The 16098-nt window shown below is 34.4% G+C and overlaps 1 protein-coding gene across 2 annotated transcripts; it reads right to left on the bottom strand.

The window, feature by feature from the left end:
* Positions 1 to 468: 468 nt before the first annotated feature.
* LOC145607691 (DNA topoisomerase 3-beta-like) lies at positions 469 to 14901 on the bottom strand. Of its 2 annotated transcripts, XM_081663281.1 has the most exons (15): positions 14692 to 14901; positions 14545 to 14601; positions 12875 to 12978; positions 12472 to 12565; positions 10974 to 11073; positions 10420 to 10663; positions 9165 to 9327; positions 8927 to 9046; positions 7900 to 7979; positions 4803 to 5081; positions 4443 to 4611; positions 2817 to 2945; positions 2509 to 2721; positions 1819 to 1998; positions 469 to 1338 (listed from the first exon to the last, which is right to left on the bottom strand). In XM_081663281.1, the coding sequence occupies exons 1-15, from the start codon at positions 14710 to 14712 to the stop codon at positions 706 to 708; spliced, it is 2586 nt and encodes an 861-aa protein (XP_081519407.1). In that variant the 5' UTR covers positions 14713 to 14901; the 3' UTR covers positions 469 to 705. The 2 variants fall into 2 exon arrangements, with proteins under 2 accessions (XP_081519407.1, XP_081519408.1); XM_081663282.1 differs by lacking the exon at positions 14692 to 14901 and having other exon boundaries at positions 12472 to 12560; positions 14545 to 14562.
* Between the last annotated feature and the right edge of the window lie 1197 nt (positions 14902 to 16098).

Genomic DNA, 16098 nt, shown 5'->3' with positions numbered 1-16098 from the left:
TATGCGCCGTTGGTCATCCAATCAGCCTCAGTTAGATGGTACATATCAAAGATTAATTGCTCCAGACACAGGCCACATGCCTTGTGAACGTGTGTAATCAACATCGTCACAACAGCAGCACTTCTCTTGCTATTCTAATCAAACACCAAATCAAGCCAATTAAACATATATATTTAATAATATTAATCAACTATAGTAGCATTTTCGTTTTTTAATTTTCACTTTATAATGCATAGTTTCCTTTATGATATTTCACCTTTTAGTGTCACATACATTTTCCAAGTTTATTTCTATTTCACTCCAGCGTGGGCGGTGTAGCCTACATTTACTCTCTCCCTTAGAGTTTACAAGAGAACTGTCGGCCTTAATATTTTCTGTCCTTCATACTCAACATTCTAAGTCAGCAATAGCTCAAACACAAGCATTATAACACCGCAGGAAACTACGCCTCAAATTGTGGTTCAACATTAGGATGCACATTTCTTGGTATTAGCCTCCTGAAAGGACAAGGAAAGTTATACCAGACTCGTATCAATTCTGATTCATGAACTGTCTGAAAAAGATTAGCAAAATTTGATCAAAAAGAGACATGTACTACAAATTACAAATAACCTTCTCCCTGATTAATAAAATTAAATTATGTAAGTTAAAATACTAGCGATGTAGGGAAAAAAAAAGAGATGTAAATTACAAGAGGTTAATGTCTCAGAAATCGCGGAAACTCATTTTGGGATCAATATCCTTCCTTCCACCCCGTCCTCGTCCTCTTCCCCTACCCCTTCCCCTTCCTCTTCCTCCAAAACGCCTGAAAGATGATTTCCCATGCTTCATTTCGATCAGTGAATGAAGGAGCTCATCACAAAGAATGCATCCTGCATGCAAGGTAGCTCCATCTGCCAAAGGGGTGTTATTCTTATTAAAGTCAACTTCTATGATAGTAGACTCGCAGTCATGGCACCGCTCTTTGGTTGTTGAGATACGGTGAGCACCTTGGGGTAGAAAGACAAGACAGTTGCACATGTTACAGTAAAGTCGCCACTTGGGAGCACTGACAGGATCTAGGACAAGCGTACCACTGCACTCCGGGCATGCACAAACACCTTGAGCTATCAGAGAATGCGGACATGTAGGATGGGGGCAGAGGAAGCAAGGCATCCCAGAACCTTTTCCCAACTTGCCAGGACCAGTCTTGGGTGCACCAAAGAGTTTGTCTACACCTTCGAATGGAGGGTTGTTGTAGCAGCAAGGGCATAGGGGAAATGATTTGCCTTCTGGACCAGGCATGGAAAAGAGCAAGAGCTCAAAATTGTCCAAAGGGCAAACAATTTCCTTGTACAGCTACAAAGCAAACAGCACAGAAACAGAAATAAGATACGAAGTAACAAAAGAAAGGAATATTTATTAAGATATGAGTACTTAACAATAGATTCATCCATGATGCACAAACAAAACAATAGCAGAAAAGAGAGAAAAGCTTAATAGACTAACTTGTCTACCCTAACTTTCTAGAGGGAAGTGCGGAGTTTCTGACCTTTGACACTTCATATTGATCGTTTGTAAAATTGGTTGGTCACTTTGGCTACCCCTAACACACCCTTGGGAATACCATATTTTGTGTAGGTTGTACTCTTTGCCCCCCCCCCCCCCCCCCCCCCTCCTCTCCCTCTCTTTTTAAACCTCTGTTGACACGAAACTTTGCCAAAATCTAAATCGAAAGGGTTAAGATCTCACTAACTACCCTAAGAAAAAGAGAGCAGAGAAAGATAAGAGAGTTTGCAACAAATTTAGTACACTGCAAAAGGGAATTAGAAATAACACCTTAATTGCGCCTTTTTGAGGAAGATAGTACACGTCCTCACAAGTATTGCAATAGAGACGCTGTGGTTGTGGTGAAATGTACTTCATATACCTAGCGCATTTTCCACATTTACTCAACGCACGCCCTGATTCTGAAAGCGGAGAGAATTGGGCTTCAAATAGTGCATCCATATGTTCAATCTGCATCAGGTTACAAAAATATTCATCACAAGTCACTAAACTGATTTCCAAAAAAAAATAAAAAAAATAAAAAAAAATAAAAATTAGCGTTAAAACTGGCATTCTAATCCGACCCATATAACCCCACCTAGATCTGAACTACATCCAAAACTAGACAGTCTGAACAAATATAGATCAGTTCTAATACTGATTGTTATTTCATGATAAATTAACTAAAAGGTAAAAACAGAACTGACTTATACAGAAGTTCAGACCAAATGATTCATCACCCATATATGACCAAAAACAAAACCAGATTAGAACTACCTGATTACACTTTTGCACAGGCACCATGACTACTAGTTAGTGTGTATGTGGCTATTCTGTTTATATGTGTTATTACTTCTCCAGCTTTAATTACACACAATTTAAAGTGTGCCTAAATCTTAAATCAGATTTCCCAATCTAGATGAAGATTCTTGGTTCCATCCCTCCAAAATCAAAGGTGGGTGGAAAGAATAGAACACTCACCTGCTTGACAAAATAGACAAACTTCTGCGTAAATTGTTCAATAACATGCTTCACAACAAGTGAATGATCTGCTTGCCCCTTCGCTATTAGAGTAATCTGATGTTCGATAAAGCTCCGAATGTCTGGCAGACAAAGATCTGGATCAGTGCACTGGTAACCTCTAATAAGAGTGACACCTAACGCAGTAGGAACCAACCTCCGTCCACTTTGCACCTAGATTTTGAAGCATATAACGGAATAGAAATTATTTACATATCAATTACAGTGCATAATAATTATCAAAGAGATTCATAGGGAATGATATTGACCTGTACATAATTCCGCTCACATATGTTATTGATGTGTACAGGAATGGATGCATCTGTACCAATCCCATGCTTTTCCATGAGGGAAATGACCTCACTTTCAGTAAGGTAATCAGGAGGCGTAGTGTTCCCCTACAATATACAAAGCCTACAAATCAATGTACTAAACTTTTATCCAAGCTTTGAAGCTTTTCCTAGCATAAAGTCCAGATCACCCTAATTATAGAAGTAAACAGTCCCAAAGACCTTATCATATAGCAAAACAGAAGAGGAGATTCTTTGTTCAACCTTTACATCAGGGGTCTTAGTCCCTAGTTAAGCTTCCAAAACTTCTTTTCCATTTACCTTGTCTCTTACAAGTCTTATTCACCTTTTAATATCACTTATTAAATATAGCACCGAGAAGCACTACTTATTAAACCATTACAAATACTTGCAGAATTGCAGTCAATTACTACCATCCAAAGCATAAATTGGTGTCCAACAACAAATTTCTGTACCATCATCTATTCAAGTGTTTTGCACCATATACTAAAATTGGTAGGACATATCAAAGCAGCATGACCTTTTATTGTGTCTCTAATATCAAAATTTAGATCAATGTTGACTTACGAAAGATTTGATTAGCAACACTTTTTCCATTCATCAATAATACCTAATGAAATTAGCAATATTGACTTATAAAAGATTTAATTGCTAATTAATTACTTTATAAATCAAAAAGTACTTAAATTTCAACTCGGAATCTACCAAACAAAAGTTTTTCCAATTTACCAATACTTGTTAATGCAATTAGCAATGGCTTTACAGAGCTGTAGCTAAATCCCCAGGGTGCACACTGTCATCACATGCTGCAGCTATTGAACAAAATACTTCACAAAAGAAAAACCAATTAAAATTTAACCAATGAATACTGTTATTTACAATTACGACTCTATTCACCTCAGCTTATTTTGAATTATTTCAGAAAACAGATACACTCAAAATATATATTTGCTCAATATCATAAAGTTCAGACAAGTCAACATAAACAAACGAGAGCACTCCCTAAGTTAAGTTCAGCAAACATACCAATGCACAATAGACAGACCTTGAAAGTTAACAAACATAATTCCTAGGAATTTTAAACAAAAAGCCATCTTTAAGTTGTTTCTAATATTAAAAAGCACCCTAACTAAATAAAATCAATTGAAAACACCACAATGCCATTGCATACCTTATACCACCCCTTTGCCATCATATATTCAAATAAATCTAAACTACCATTTGAAGTAACACTAATTATCCAAGACAAGCATAGTTAACCCAGTCTGGATGAAAATTCTTTCTTCCTTGGTACCATCCTTCCAAAATCAAAGTGTTTAGTGTTAAATGTTAATTGAATAATTGTGAGGAGCTTTGGGTTGTATCAAATGGATTGGATTTACAGGGTGCATTATGGTTAAAAATATCCTACATAAACCTATGTCTTGAATTGAGTTTTTACAGGCATATTATAACCCACCAGCATGCATCATCAAATAATAATCCTGAAATCCTTTCCAGCTTCATGGACTCAAAAGTAAAAGCCTAAATTCCTTTAGAGCAGAAATTATGTATATCATAAACCTTTAGATCTTTGAGGATTACCTCATATAGTTCAACTTTTGATATTTTAATTCTTTCGCCTTTTGCAAAGTCAGGAAGCTTTTTCTCACTTATAGCCAACCAAGGCATGATGGAGGTGAATCCTTCGGCAGTGACATACTGTCCTGTAAAGCTAAATGATTCCCCGCCACATGAAAATTCAACTTTTGTCCTGAAATGAAAGTATCTCATTAAATAAAAGGCAACCAGAACAACACATACTTTACAACAAGATAACTTACAACCTTTCTACATGTTGTCATACCAAGTCACAGTGTTATACCATGCTATAATAGCAATTACAAGTATGATTATAAGATTCTACGAGTGCGACAAAAGAATACAAAACAAGAGAGATTGTACCTGATATATTTGCAGTCTGGAGACACAGTACCGATAAAGTGCTGACAAATATACTGATACAACTTCCAGGCATCATAACCTAGCATCTCTTCAGTAGCTGAGCGCATTGGGGTAATGGGTGGATGATCGCCTACATCAGTTCCTGAACGAGGTTTATGATAACCATCAGCCAGTAAGGTCTGTACATAACCACCCCATAAGGGATTACTCTGTTGAGTAACAAGTGCACCTCGGAAGTCAAACGAAGAAGGGTAGGCAGTACTTTCTGTCCGAGGATAACTGAAAGGGCACCATAATCATCAGGATAAAGACATTAACATTCCAGAACTGAAGGGATCGATTTTTTTAATTTTTTTATTTATATTATTATTTTTATTATATCATTTTTACTTTCATGAAATATTCAGGGTCAGGCATGCATGAGCAATGCCAATCGCCCTTAGAAAATTCTCCGTACTTGAGGTTTTACAGCCAGGAAGTTGGTCATTGTTTACATGATAGTAATAAGAAATAGAAGATCATTTATCCTGTTACTATAACTCATACTAAATGTCACCCAGAAGAAACAGCATAAATGCATACAAATTAGCATATATCAGTCTATCCAGATCCAAGCCTAAGACAGAAAATTAAGGTCCTATTTTGCAGGTAGCCTAACACTTGACTAACGTATGCTTAGCACCAAACTAACCCCTATATACCTTTTGTTGAGGTCTGCTGATCTCCACACAGATTCTCATATCACAAGACAATACTCATCATCCATAGACCAGAAGAACACACTTAAAATCCACTCTACTTCTGTCTGATCTCAATCTCAAAATCCCAAGTTACATAGATGAATGGTGACAGCCATTTAGGTTATTGCACCCGGGAGGAGGGGGGGGGGGGATATATAAAGAAAATACAAGAAAACCCCTACAGTTTCACGTGTTTTGCTACTGCATTCCCTCAAGTCTCCTTTGTCTCGTCCCCACACAACTTCAACCTTCAGCGTTGCAATACCACAACTACTATCATTGCTGCATATCAAAAATTATAATGCGAAAGCCACCACCTCTGCAATAAACAACTTTGCCTCCACCTTCTGCTCCATTTCTAAAACTGCCATGCACCAGCATGGCAAAAAGACCGTTGGAGGTACAAATTAACTATCAAAACTTTGCTTATAACTCATGGAAATCAGGTGTGGCTCTCAGGCTTAAGGGTGAGGTAGCAAACTAAGGTGAGAGCAAGAGACGCTCTAACCTGAAACTCTGAAAATAACAAAATTGGGACAATTAAAGATCAAGAAAGTAAATCAAGCTCCCTAGGGTAGAATGTGCATTGAAGTGAGCTTGAAATTTCTCATAACAGTCACGCCTTGAAGTATAACACTGTTCAAAAGCAGAATCAACAGCAACACTTGATGACACGTAAGGTATAGAGTAATTAACAGGCACTAGAAAGATGGTGGAAGGAAGCAACTAAATCATATGTAGAGAACTAGGAATCAAAGAAAAAGAGCACAAATGATTAAGGATATGGAGTTGGTAAAACCAGACACAGTACGTTGTACACCTGCTAAGAGCCTAATAAAATTACACAATGTGACACAATGAGATAGCAATCTTATTATTTCAGAATTTGCCTCACCTCTCACTCTAACAGCAACGTTAACATGCACTTGAACCTTCATAAACTCATCAACACTAAATTTTAAAACGATCTATCTTTAAACCCAAGACAATATTTTAACTTTACACCTTTCAATTTTCCATCTTTAAACTTGACCTTCCAAGAATTCCAACCATTACTATACATCATTGGTATCCCAAACAAATTAAATTTTCCATCTTTTAACTTAACTTTCCAAGTTATCTAACCACTATTGCTTTCTTTTGTATTAGGTTCTTAAAATATTAAATTTTCAATATGTATCTCAAAGAACACAAACCTCTTCCCAGATTCAAATCATATTTGTATCCCATATACCAAACATCCAGCAGTCCATGTATTAGTATGTTTCAGTCTTTTAAGTTCATTTAATCTTCCTATATACTCCCTCCATCTTATAATTAAGTTAACGTTATATCTTTTGCAAGGAGATTAAGGCTGTGTTATATACTTTTAATCACCTTATCTTCATTTATATCATGTTTAATAAATTCAGATCAATGCATAAAAAGGCTCAAGGCGCACCAAGACATTGAATTCCCTGCACCTAAGGACTATAAAGTTCAGATAATATGATATAACTATATAAGGTAATACATTTAGATAAACAAGGAATTATAATTTCTAATAAGGTCTAATAGCACCTTATATAAAGTCTAATAAGGTTTAATGAGTTCAGATAAAATAACACTCCGTATAAGATAAGGGTTATATAAGATAATATAAAGGCTAATAAATTCAGATAAGATAAGTTATGGACTATTATGATACGATAATAGAAATATAAGATGACTGAAAATCAAATGAAGAAAACAATACCTAAGAAGAGTAAAAGGTGGAGGGAAAAAGTGGTTGGGTGCTGGTTCCAATGGTAAGTACTAGGGAAAAGATGTAGAGGAAAATGTACCAAAAGTAGATGGTTTATTGAAGAACATTCTAAAATGAAAGGTGTGATTTGGTGTGCACTTAAAATACAAGACAAATCCAACAGAGGAAGTACATATTTAGTGCCATATTAACACCAATTGTACCATTATACGGCATGAAAAAATTCAGTTCATGTATCAACAATTCAGCATACATATACTCTTATAAAAAACATATAAGATCATACTATTTTAAGAAAATCATGTCATTCACTGCACTGTTATGCGCAAAAATAGCACAGGGCTAAAAAAAAAAAAAGGGGCTAAAATTGGAATCTTTATTATATCCTATACTTAGTAGTAGTATCAAACATGATAAATCGCTAAGCAGCATAAACTTGAATAACCACTATGTGTCAAACAATGTTTAATGCTCAAACTCTTATAAATACTTCTTGAATTTCCATACATCAACAATGGAAACTAAGCAGGTTTTCCAAAAAAATGAAAAATGAACAAGTCTTTGACATACGCAACCATTAATAAAACAACTTTTGAGACAAGGTGGTATTAACCTGATAAAACCTTGAGTGTACAATCTTTCTGCTATCTGCATAGCCATCTGTGGCCCAAAGCCCAACGAACTTGAGGCAACCTTAAAGATTATAACAAATGAGGTAAGTTTTTGCCCCACAAATGTACTATAAAGTGTACTCTGAAAGTCTAAATCACAGTTCAACACAATAAACTGTGCTATACTGACCCTAATTCAAGCATAGGCAAATAACAATAGACTGAATAGACACCATCAATAAAAGAGCACAAACTTCTTTTTGACACAATATATTAGCAAATATTTTCAGTATACTCCTTTTTGACACAAAATATACTATCAAGTGTACTTGAAAGTTTAAATTCCAGTTCAACATAATTAACCATGCTATAGACACCCTACTTTCTAGCATAGACAAATAGCAGTGAACAGTTACACAAACTCCCTTTTGACACAGTCAGACAATACATTAGCAAAACATCTTCAGTACAATATTTCCACAAATAGAGAATCAAACTTCTCACTTTTCCAAAATAGATGATGAAAATTCTAGAAAAACTGCTATTCAAAATATTCACAAAATTCAAATTATAGTAAACTTTGCATTACAATCATACATATCAAGACATGTAAGAATAGGAAACAACGCAGTAATTATGTCTTCTTTTTTTTTTTTGTCCACTCCAAGTCCATAAAATTTTTAAAATGAGGAGGTTTTATAGATTAAGGGCATGTTCTCTTCAGATTATTTTCAGTTCAGTTCTTAATTTCCTTCTCTCATAAAATATTCAGTTCAGTTCAGCTCCAATAAGTTCACTTCAGTTCAGTTCAGTCAATCAGAACAGGCCCTAAGACATATGAACTTGGCAATGTCTGTCTGCACAAAGATTGACACTAAAAACACTAATAGATCCTTCCACTTAGATCATGAAATTTACTATCAATAAATACAAGCCCAGGAATGGAAAGGGAACGCTTCTCGAAGATACAAGAAATATAATGTAATCTCAACTTCAGATGCAACTCATGCAAGGAGTGGGGGCAGAAACCTTAAGAAGATTGACTGTGTTCAAACCGGCGGGCCTACTCTTGTGCTCCTGCTTCCTAAATACATTGATAATTTCAACAGTGCCATCTTCCATCACCAATTTTTGAAACATCAAAGAGACCTGGAGGAAAATTCCCATTGTTATTATTCAATGCCTTACTTACATATCGAAAAGATACTGAGAAATTTAAATTCACAACTAGCCAGTTCAGTATAAATTATAGCAGGATGATGCTCACGTCTAGGTCGAACAACTTTTCACGTTCCCAATCCAATTTTAGTTCATAGCCCTTGTGAGCAATGTAAGGCTGCACAACCCAGTATTTCTGTGGCTTAAAAGTGTTGATATTTAAATAGCGTTGTACACAAAATCCAAGAGTTGGAGTTTGACATGGCCCATAACTGCAAGGATGAAGGACATAGTAATCAAGCTCCAAAGCAAATTCAGAAATGATATTAATTAAATTCTGGCCCTATTCAACACATTTTACTGCAATATCAACTATGTAAAAATTTAAATTTAAAATCCTTTGCATTTCAAACAATTAACTCATGAGTCACTCATAATTATCACAGCTTCTTAAAATCAACATAATTGCATCACCATTAAGAGGGGGGGGGGGGGGGGGGGGGAGTAAAATACATATTTCCAGCCTAAATGAGACAAAAACATAAAAGGAAAAGATCCTCCAAACACAAAAATAAGTGGGATGCCAAGTTCCAAACATACCAAGAACAATTTGTTTTTGTGTCCACGGTCTAGGTGCTAGACAAAGGAAGGCTCCTGCAGCCCTAAGAAACAATGAGGCATAATAGCTTATTTTCGCCCTCTATCTCAATATTATGCTCCATACTTCTATTTTGGGATGCCACAAAATAAGCCCCATTTTCTTTTTCAAAGTTGAATAATTCATATTCTAGATTTGCCCCTGAAACAATTGATTAATTAGAATTCTACATTTTTTATAGGAATTACATGTATAAAGTAAAATTTCCCTAGTTAAAAAGGGTAATTCTAACAGTTTTACCAAAAGGTGGCAACAAGATGGATACTTACCCACCCCCCTCCCCAAAACAAATTTTTACCACGAGAAAAAACAATTATATACACGATAGAAACATTAAGACGAAACGATCAATCATGCACTTAAAAAGATCAAACGATTAAAGATAAATGGCATCTAAATTCCAAAGAGGACAAACAGGGAAGCTAAAGCTGAACAGACATATTTTTTTGTGGGAAAGAGGGCCTAGCCCAGCAGCTGAACAGACATAACTAAAGGTTATTCATGAAAACTGGGGATAAATAATACTAACACAAAGAATATAACAAAGAGTAGAAACCTACGAGATAACTCAAAAGTCCAAATTTCCATATAAATGGCATCTTAAGAGGACAAAGGGGAAGCTGAACAGACATAAATAAAGGTTACCCATGAAAGCTGAGGATAAATAATACTAACACATAGAATACAACAAAGAGTAGAAACCTACGAGATAACTCGAGAGTCCAGATTTCCATATTTTCCCTGAAAGTAACCAGTCTGAAAGCGAGTAAAAGCAACTCCAACTTTCAAGTCTATCTCTTGACGAGCATCCACAGCCAGAGCCTCATTTCTGTTTGGTTCAACAAGATTGTCCATAGCCTTTGCAATGTCTTTCTCGGTAACAGAGGAAAATCGAGCGCGATAAACTCTTGCTTCCCCCTCTTTAAAATGAAAACCAGTGCACTCAATAACTGCAGTGCAGAGCAACCTTACATCATTGTCTGACTGAAACCAGTTCTACCATTTAGGCAGCAAATATACACAGAGCTATAGGTGAAGAGCTCCATTTTTATGTTAATAGAGAAAAGAATTTCATTAACAATTAAAATCTAATGCAAAGTGTGATAGTTCGAATGTTAAAACAATCAATAATGCGGCACACTTGCCTTTTGGCAGGCAAGGTAAGAACCTGTGGCAGTCTGGCAGACTGGGTTTTGTGAATGCATAGATGAGGATTTTACCAATTACTTGTGAACCTAAATGATGATTGAGGATGTGTACCTTCAAAGCAAATATTCTCCCCTTCTCGGTCACAATCAAGCCACAATACAAGATGGCTACAACCTCGAGCTTCTTGACTCAGATGCCTCCGGATATGGGCCTGAACATATAAGACAACAATTATTAAAAATAAAAAAATAAAAAAATCTCATTTACAGAAGATACAGACAGACAAAAACAAAAAAAGAAGAAGAAAATCACACCTAAATACCTAATAATGCCATCTACATTCCAAAATTTTACCAAGCACACCTTCCAGAACAAAAAAATCCAAAACAGACTTCAAATATTGATACCTAAAGAGAGAAAATTACCTTCAAGTATTTAACAATCACTAAAAGTTTCTGATTGTATGCAAACTTTTTCAACAAACTCAACCACAAAGAAAAGCTAAGCCTTTACCCTTAAAGCTCAAAATGAACACAAAATGGTCCGGAAGTTTATACAAAAGAGTAGGCTAAAGCCAAACAATATTTTTTTTTCAGAAAGCTATTACCTTATTAGTTTCACTGAAATCTAAAATCATAACAAGTTTTATACTTCCTCTATTTCTTATAGTTTCAACACTTCTATTTTCACACTTGCCAATGCATTTCATTGATACCTTTTATTCTACATAAGTAAAATTATACTTCCTCCGTTCTATTAATATTGCAAGTTTGCAACAATGGACTTTTTGCACTATTCATCACTCTTGTTTGACCATATAATATGATTTATACGTTAAGCAAAATATAGTCATGTGGGATCTTGTTGGATTCGTCTCATAAAATACTTTCACGATATCAACTTTTTATAATTTTTACTCTTACACAATTATAGATATTTAGCATATAAAATGTGCTTTGGGATGCGTAATTTCCTCCTTGTTGCAATATTAACAGAACGGAGGAAGTATAAATTTGATGTATTAAAATTATACATCGAGGCAAATATTATGATCCCACATGAGTGTGTTTTTACTTGAACTTAAATCATCATACATAGTCATAGTAGAGTATTTGAATAGGTAAAAATTCTAAGTGTAGCAAGTATTAAGAAACGGAGGAAGTATAGAGCATAGTTAGCGCTTTGCCGTTTTAATTTAGTGATCAATTATTATGAAATGTAAAGCTTATATAACCATAGGATGTAAAATCGGCTCCAATTCACCAAAAAGAAGACTTTTTTTTTGGGGGGGGGGGGGGGGGGGGGAAGGTATTAGGTAATATGATATTTACAGGCTAGATTTTATACAAAAGGTATCTTTGTTAAACCACATTACCAATCACAATATACCTTTTCAATTTAATCTCTAAATTAATAATGTTTTGATTTCCTTCTCTAACTTAGTTGGCATTGTCAATAACTCAATATGCAATCCATCAATACTTCAATGACATACACATAAAGGTAGTAATACAACAGATATTAAAAAAAAAGGTCAAAGTTTAAAATCACTAATAAACCATAAATGAATGTGTTGAAAATAACAGATTTAACACTTAGCAATCCGCACCTTTGGATTAGATTCAGATTTAAGAGTGGGAGCTTGGAAAAGATCCAGGGGATCTGTTGTGTTCCAGTCTTGATATGCTGGAGGAAAATCTACACTAAAAACACAAAGATGATCATCAGTCCTAATATATGAATTTTATATAGCTCAAGCTACTGAGACTATGAGAGTTAAATTATAGCATTACAGGCTAGTCAAACAATTAAGTGCACCCAAAACAAACTGGAAATTCCAATTAGATTGCTCATCATCAGTTCATCATAAATTATAAAAGTTTGCACGACACCATGAAGTGATCCCCATAACTGTAAAAGCAGATTAAGGAAGCAAATGATGGAAAGATACATACATCAATAGCAAAGGGGGTAAAAGCCATAACTCAGAAGATAGAAATAGAGAGCCTAACCTAAAAACATGCCCGATCACTGAAGTAACTTTATAATAACTGTGATGACCCAAAAACTTCCCATCAAATTCATGCACCTCAGTACTTCCCCTCCTGGTCGACATCTGAAAAGGTACAAAAAGGATTTGCAGAGTTAAGAATGTGTACTCAGTAGCAGGGCACAAACACTTGAAACAAAGACAATAGAGAAACATGACAATTTCAGCATTTTTGTATAAACACAAGACAAAAAAGAAAATGAGTCTGTAGCTATGTCATGAGATAAAGTTGAGGAATATATATTATTGCCAAAAAAAAGTGTAATCTTATGCGAAAGTAATGTCACTTTGTCAAATATACTTTGTATATGATATTATTGTGAAGGAAAACAAGTTTTATGTTAAGATACAAGTCTTAGATCCTGGATTTAAAAGACTTGTTTTGTTTCTGAGATATATTCTGCTGAAATGAGGGACACTGACCCATGTATCAGAATAGCTAGTTCTACTTCCAGAATTTATGTATTTTTGACGATAATCCCAGATTAAGCAAAGACACTTCTCATAATCATCAAAAGTAGATTAAAAAATATTGTTAAACAGCTTTGTAAGCCTGCTATCAATCCTTCTATTCTGAATCTTGGTCAGTAGTAATACTCAACGTATCAGCTGAAATGTACAGTTTTTCCAACTCGGCGAAGTAAACGAACGAGAACTTTTTGAATTGTGAAGGAATATTACATATCAACTGATACAACATTATTAAAAGGTGGTTTTGGGATGACGATATACCAACATGCAGATACGATTGGATATTGGATATAAAATGTATAATGCATCAACAACCCTCCTCTACAAACACCACAATATTGTGATTCTTAAGTCCTAATTACTACTTAAAACCCTCAAGTCTTTGTGGAAACCTCAAACAGTGATATATAATAAAGAGGGACACTGCAAAGAAAGGAATGGCCAAGGATATTACAAATCCTTACATAAACTCTTTACTATACACCTAATCTATGCTATACACAAGGGGCCAAGATGACGTAGATAGAAGAAAAACTCGATGATTAGGCAGCCAGCTACTCAAAACCATGTTTGAAAAGGAAAAAGAAAAAACCTAGAATGTTCCAAAATTACAAGCCAACTATACGTTCACTACCTAAAGTAGTTAAAACCTTAAACCCATAAAAAAGCTCATTACAATGATGTTCACATTCTCAAACGCTATTTCATCAGCAAAAATGGAATCAAATAATGTCATAATAATATGATCCTATCATCAAAAGACAAAAGGCATGGAAGTATAAAACCCCTCCCCCTAACCTTTTTCTACTACAAAATTTGATCAAACTTCCTTCAAATTAAGAGTATCAAAGTTTACACCGTGCGTTGCCACAACCGGGTTTTCTTCAATCCATGCTTTAAAATCATCAAAACTCACACAAAACCAAGCTAATTAATGAAGTGTGAACTACCATATCCCCCTCTCTCTCACACCTTAAAACCCTTCTCCATAAAATATTCCATTTTCTTCAAATTATACCTCCAACTTAAAGTGTGTGATCACATTCAATTAATCCATTTCTTCTAATAATAACACAAGAATATTAATATATAGTGAAAATGCAACAAATAATCAATTAATTAGGTAAAAATGTAAGCTCAAAATGACAGAAAAAAACTCACTTTACCACCGGAAAGAACCGTTGCAATCGACAGCGCAATGCTCGGCTTCTCCGCAACCTGCAATCCAATCATTAACAATACATAATCATCAAATTTGCCCCAAAAAATCAACTAAAAATCAAACAAAAATAAAATTGAAATGCTGACCATTAGAACTTTCGGAGCCATGAAAAATTAGGAGAGAGAAATGAGTAAAAGAAGTTTCAAATTGAAGATAAAGTGAAGTTGAATTCGCTAATTTCTTCAGTTTTACTGGAATTTAGAGAGAGAATCATATGGAATTGGTATGGAAATTGAGGGTTTAGGGTTGATTAATTGATCGATTAATTTGGCGGGGGAATTTAGGGGAAAGATTGAAGATGTAAGTAGTATGGTTGGGCCGAATTCTATATAATTAGTATTGGGTCGTAATATTTTGTTTTGGTAAATTTTGGTCCATCAAATGTTATCAATCATCAATCAATACTATATACTAAAAGACACACCAGCAATGACACGTGTCATTTTCTGGTGTATCGATTATATTTTTAAATTTTGTTTAAAAAAATCCATTTAAAAAACAAATACATAAATAAAAAGATTTGATCCGTCCTAATATTTATTGCCAATTATAAACTTAAATATAAAACAAATTTCTTATATCCATAAATAAAAATATTTGATGTATGCATGTATCCTTCCACAATCAAATGCATATTTTAAAAGATCTGCTTGACAAATAGGCTATTTTATAATCCATCATAATATTTACATATGTATTTACTTATACAATGTTAATTTAAAATTAGTTATTAAAATTTTCCGTGCATGGCACGGGGACTAACCTATCTACCGTATAATTGCAACATTTTTCATTTTATGCTTGTTAATGTATTATTTTACTCAGTAAGGGATTGGGGTAATTCGAAGGCTACACGTGAAAGCATATTGAACAATTATCATTTCTCAAAAAAAAATATATAAATAATAAACTATTCAATTGTAAATGAGAAAAAATCATACAATAATTTGATCTTAGAGTTATAAAGGCGAATCTAACAAGGTTTCACAGTACTATAGTTTCCTAGACCTTGAATCATAGTCAAAGCTAGTCAACATTAAATATGTGAATAGTGCATAAGTCACAGTGTTACAATTTTAGTGAAACAGAAGAAATTTAAGAGAGACTTGAATAGGAATTGTAGTTTGGTTATGCATATGAATTTACACTTTGATGTATAGCTTTTTATTAAGAAATCCATTTGTTCCTATATTATGTTGTGAAATTTATTATATATTAACCAACAACCTACTTCCAAAATTTCTAATTCTCGGAAATTGTATGTTTTGTGTAATTGAATGACTACTGAATAACCATTTAAATTTGACAATGCATAAAACTTTCTTCCATCCCCACAAATAAATATATAAATAAATGAAAAAAATAATGTTGAAGAGGACAGGTCATCGGATCCTATGGGGTTTGGACTTTATGTTTGTTATACTAAATAATATATTTTGCTATTTGATGTCAACAAATAAAAGTTGGTGATTAATGTAGTCATGTAAGAATTA

Source organism: Chenopodium album, chromosome 23 (assembly GCF_948465745.1).
Source record: "Chenopodium album chromosome 23, dcCheAlbu1.1, whole genome shotgun sequence".
In the NCBI taxonomy this organism is placed as follows: Eukaryota; Viridiplantae; Streptophyta; class Magnoliopsida; order Caryophyllales; family Amaranthaceae; genus Chenopodium; species Chenopodium album.
This window is presented reverse-complemented; position numbering and strand designations above follow the sequence as displayed.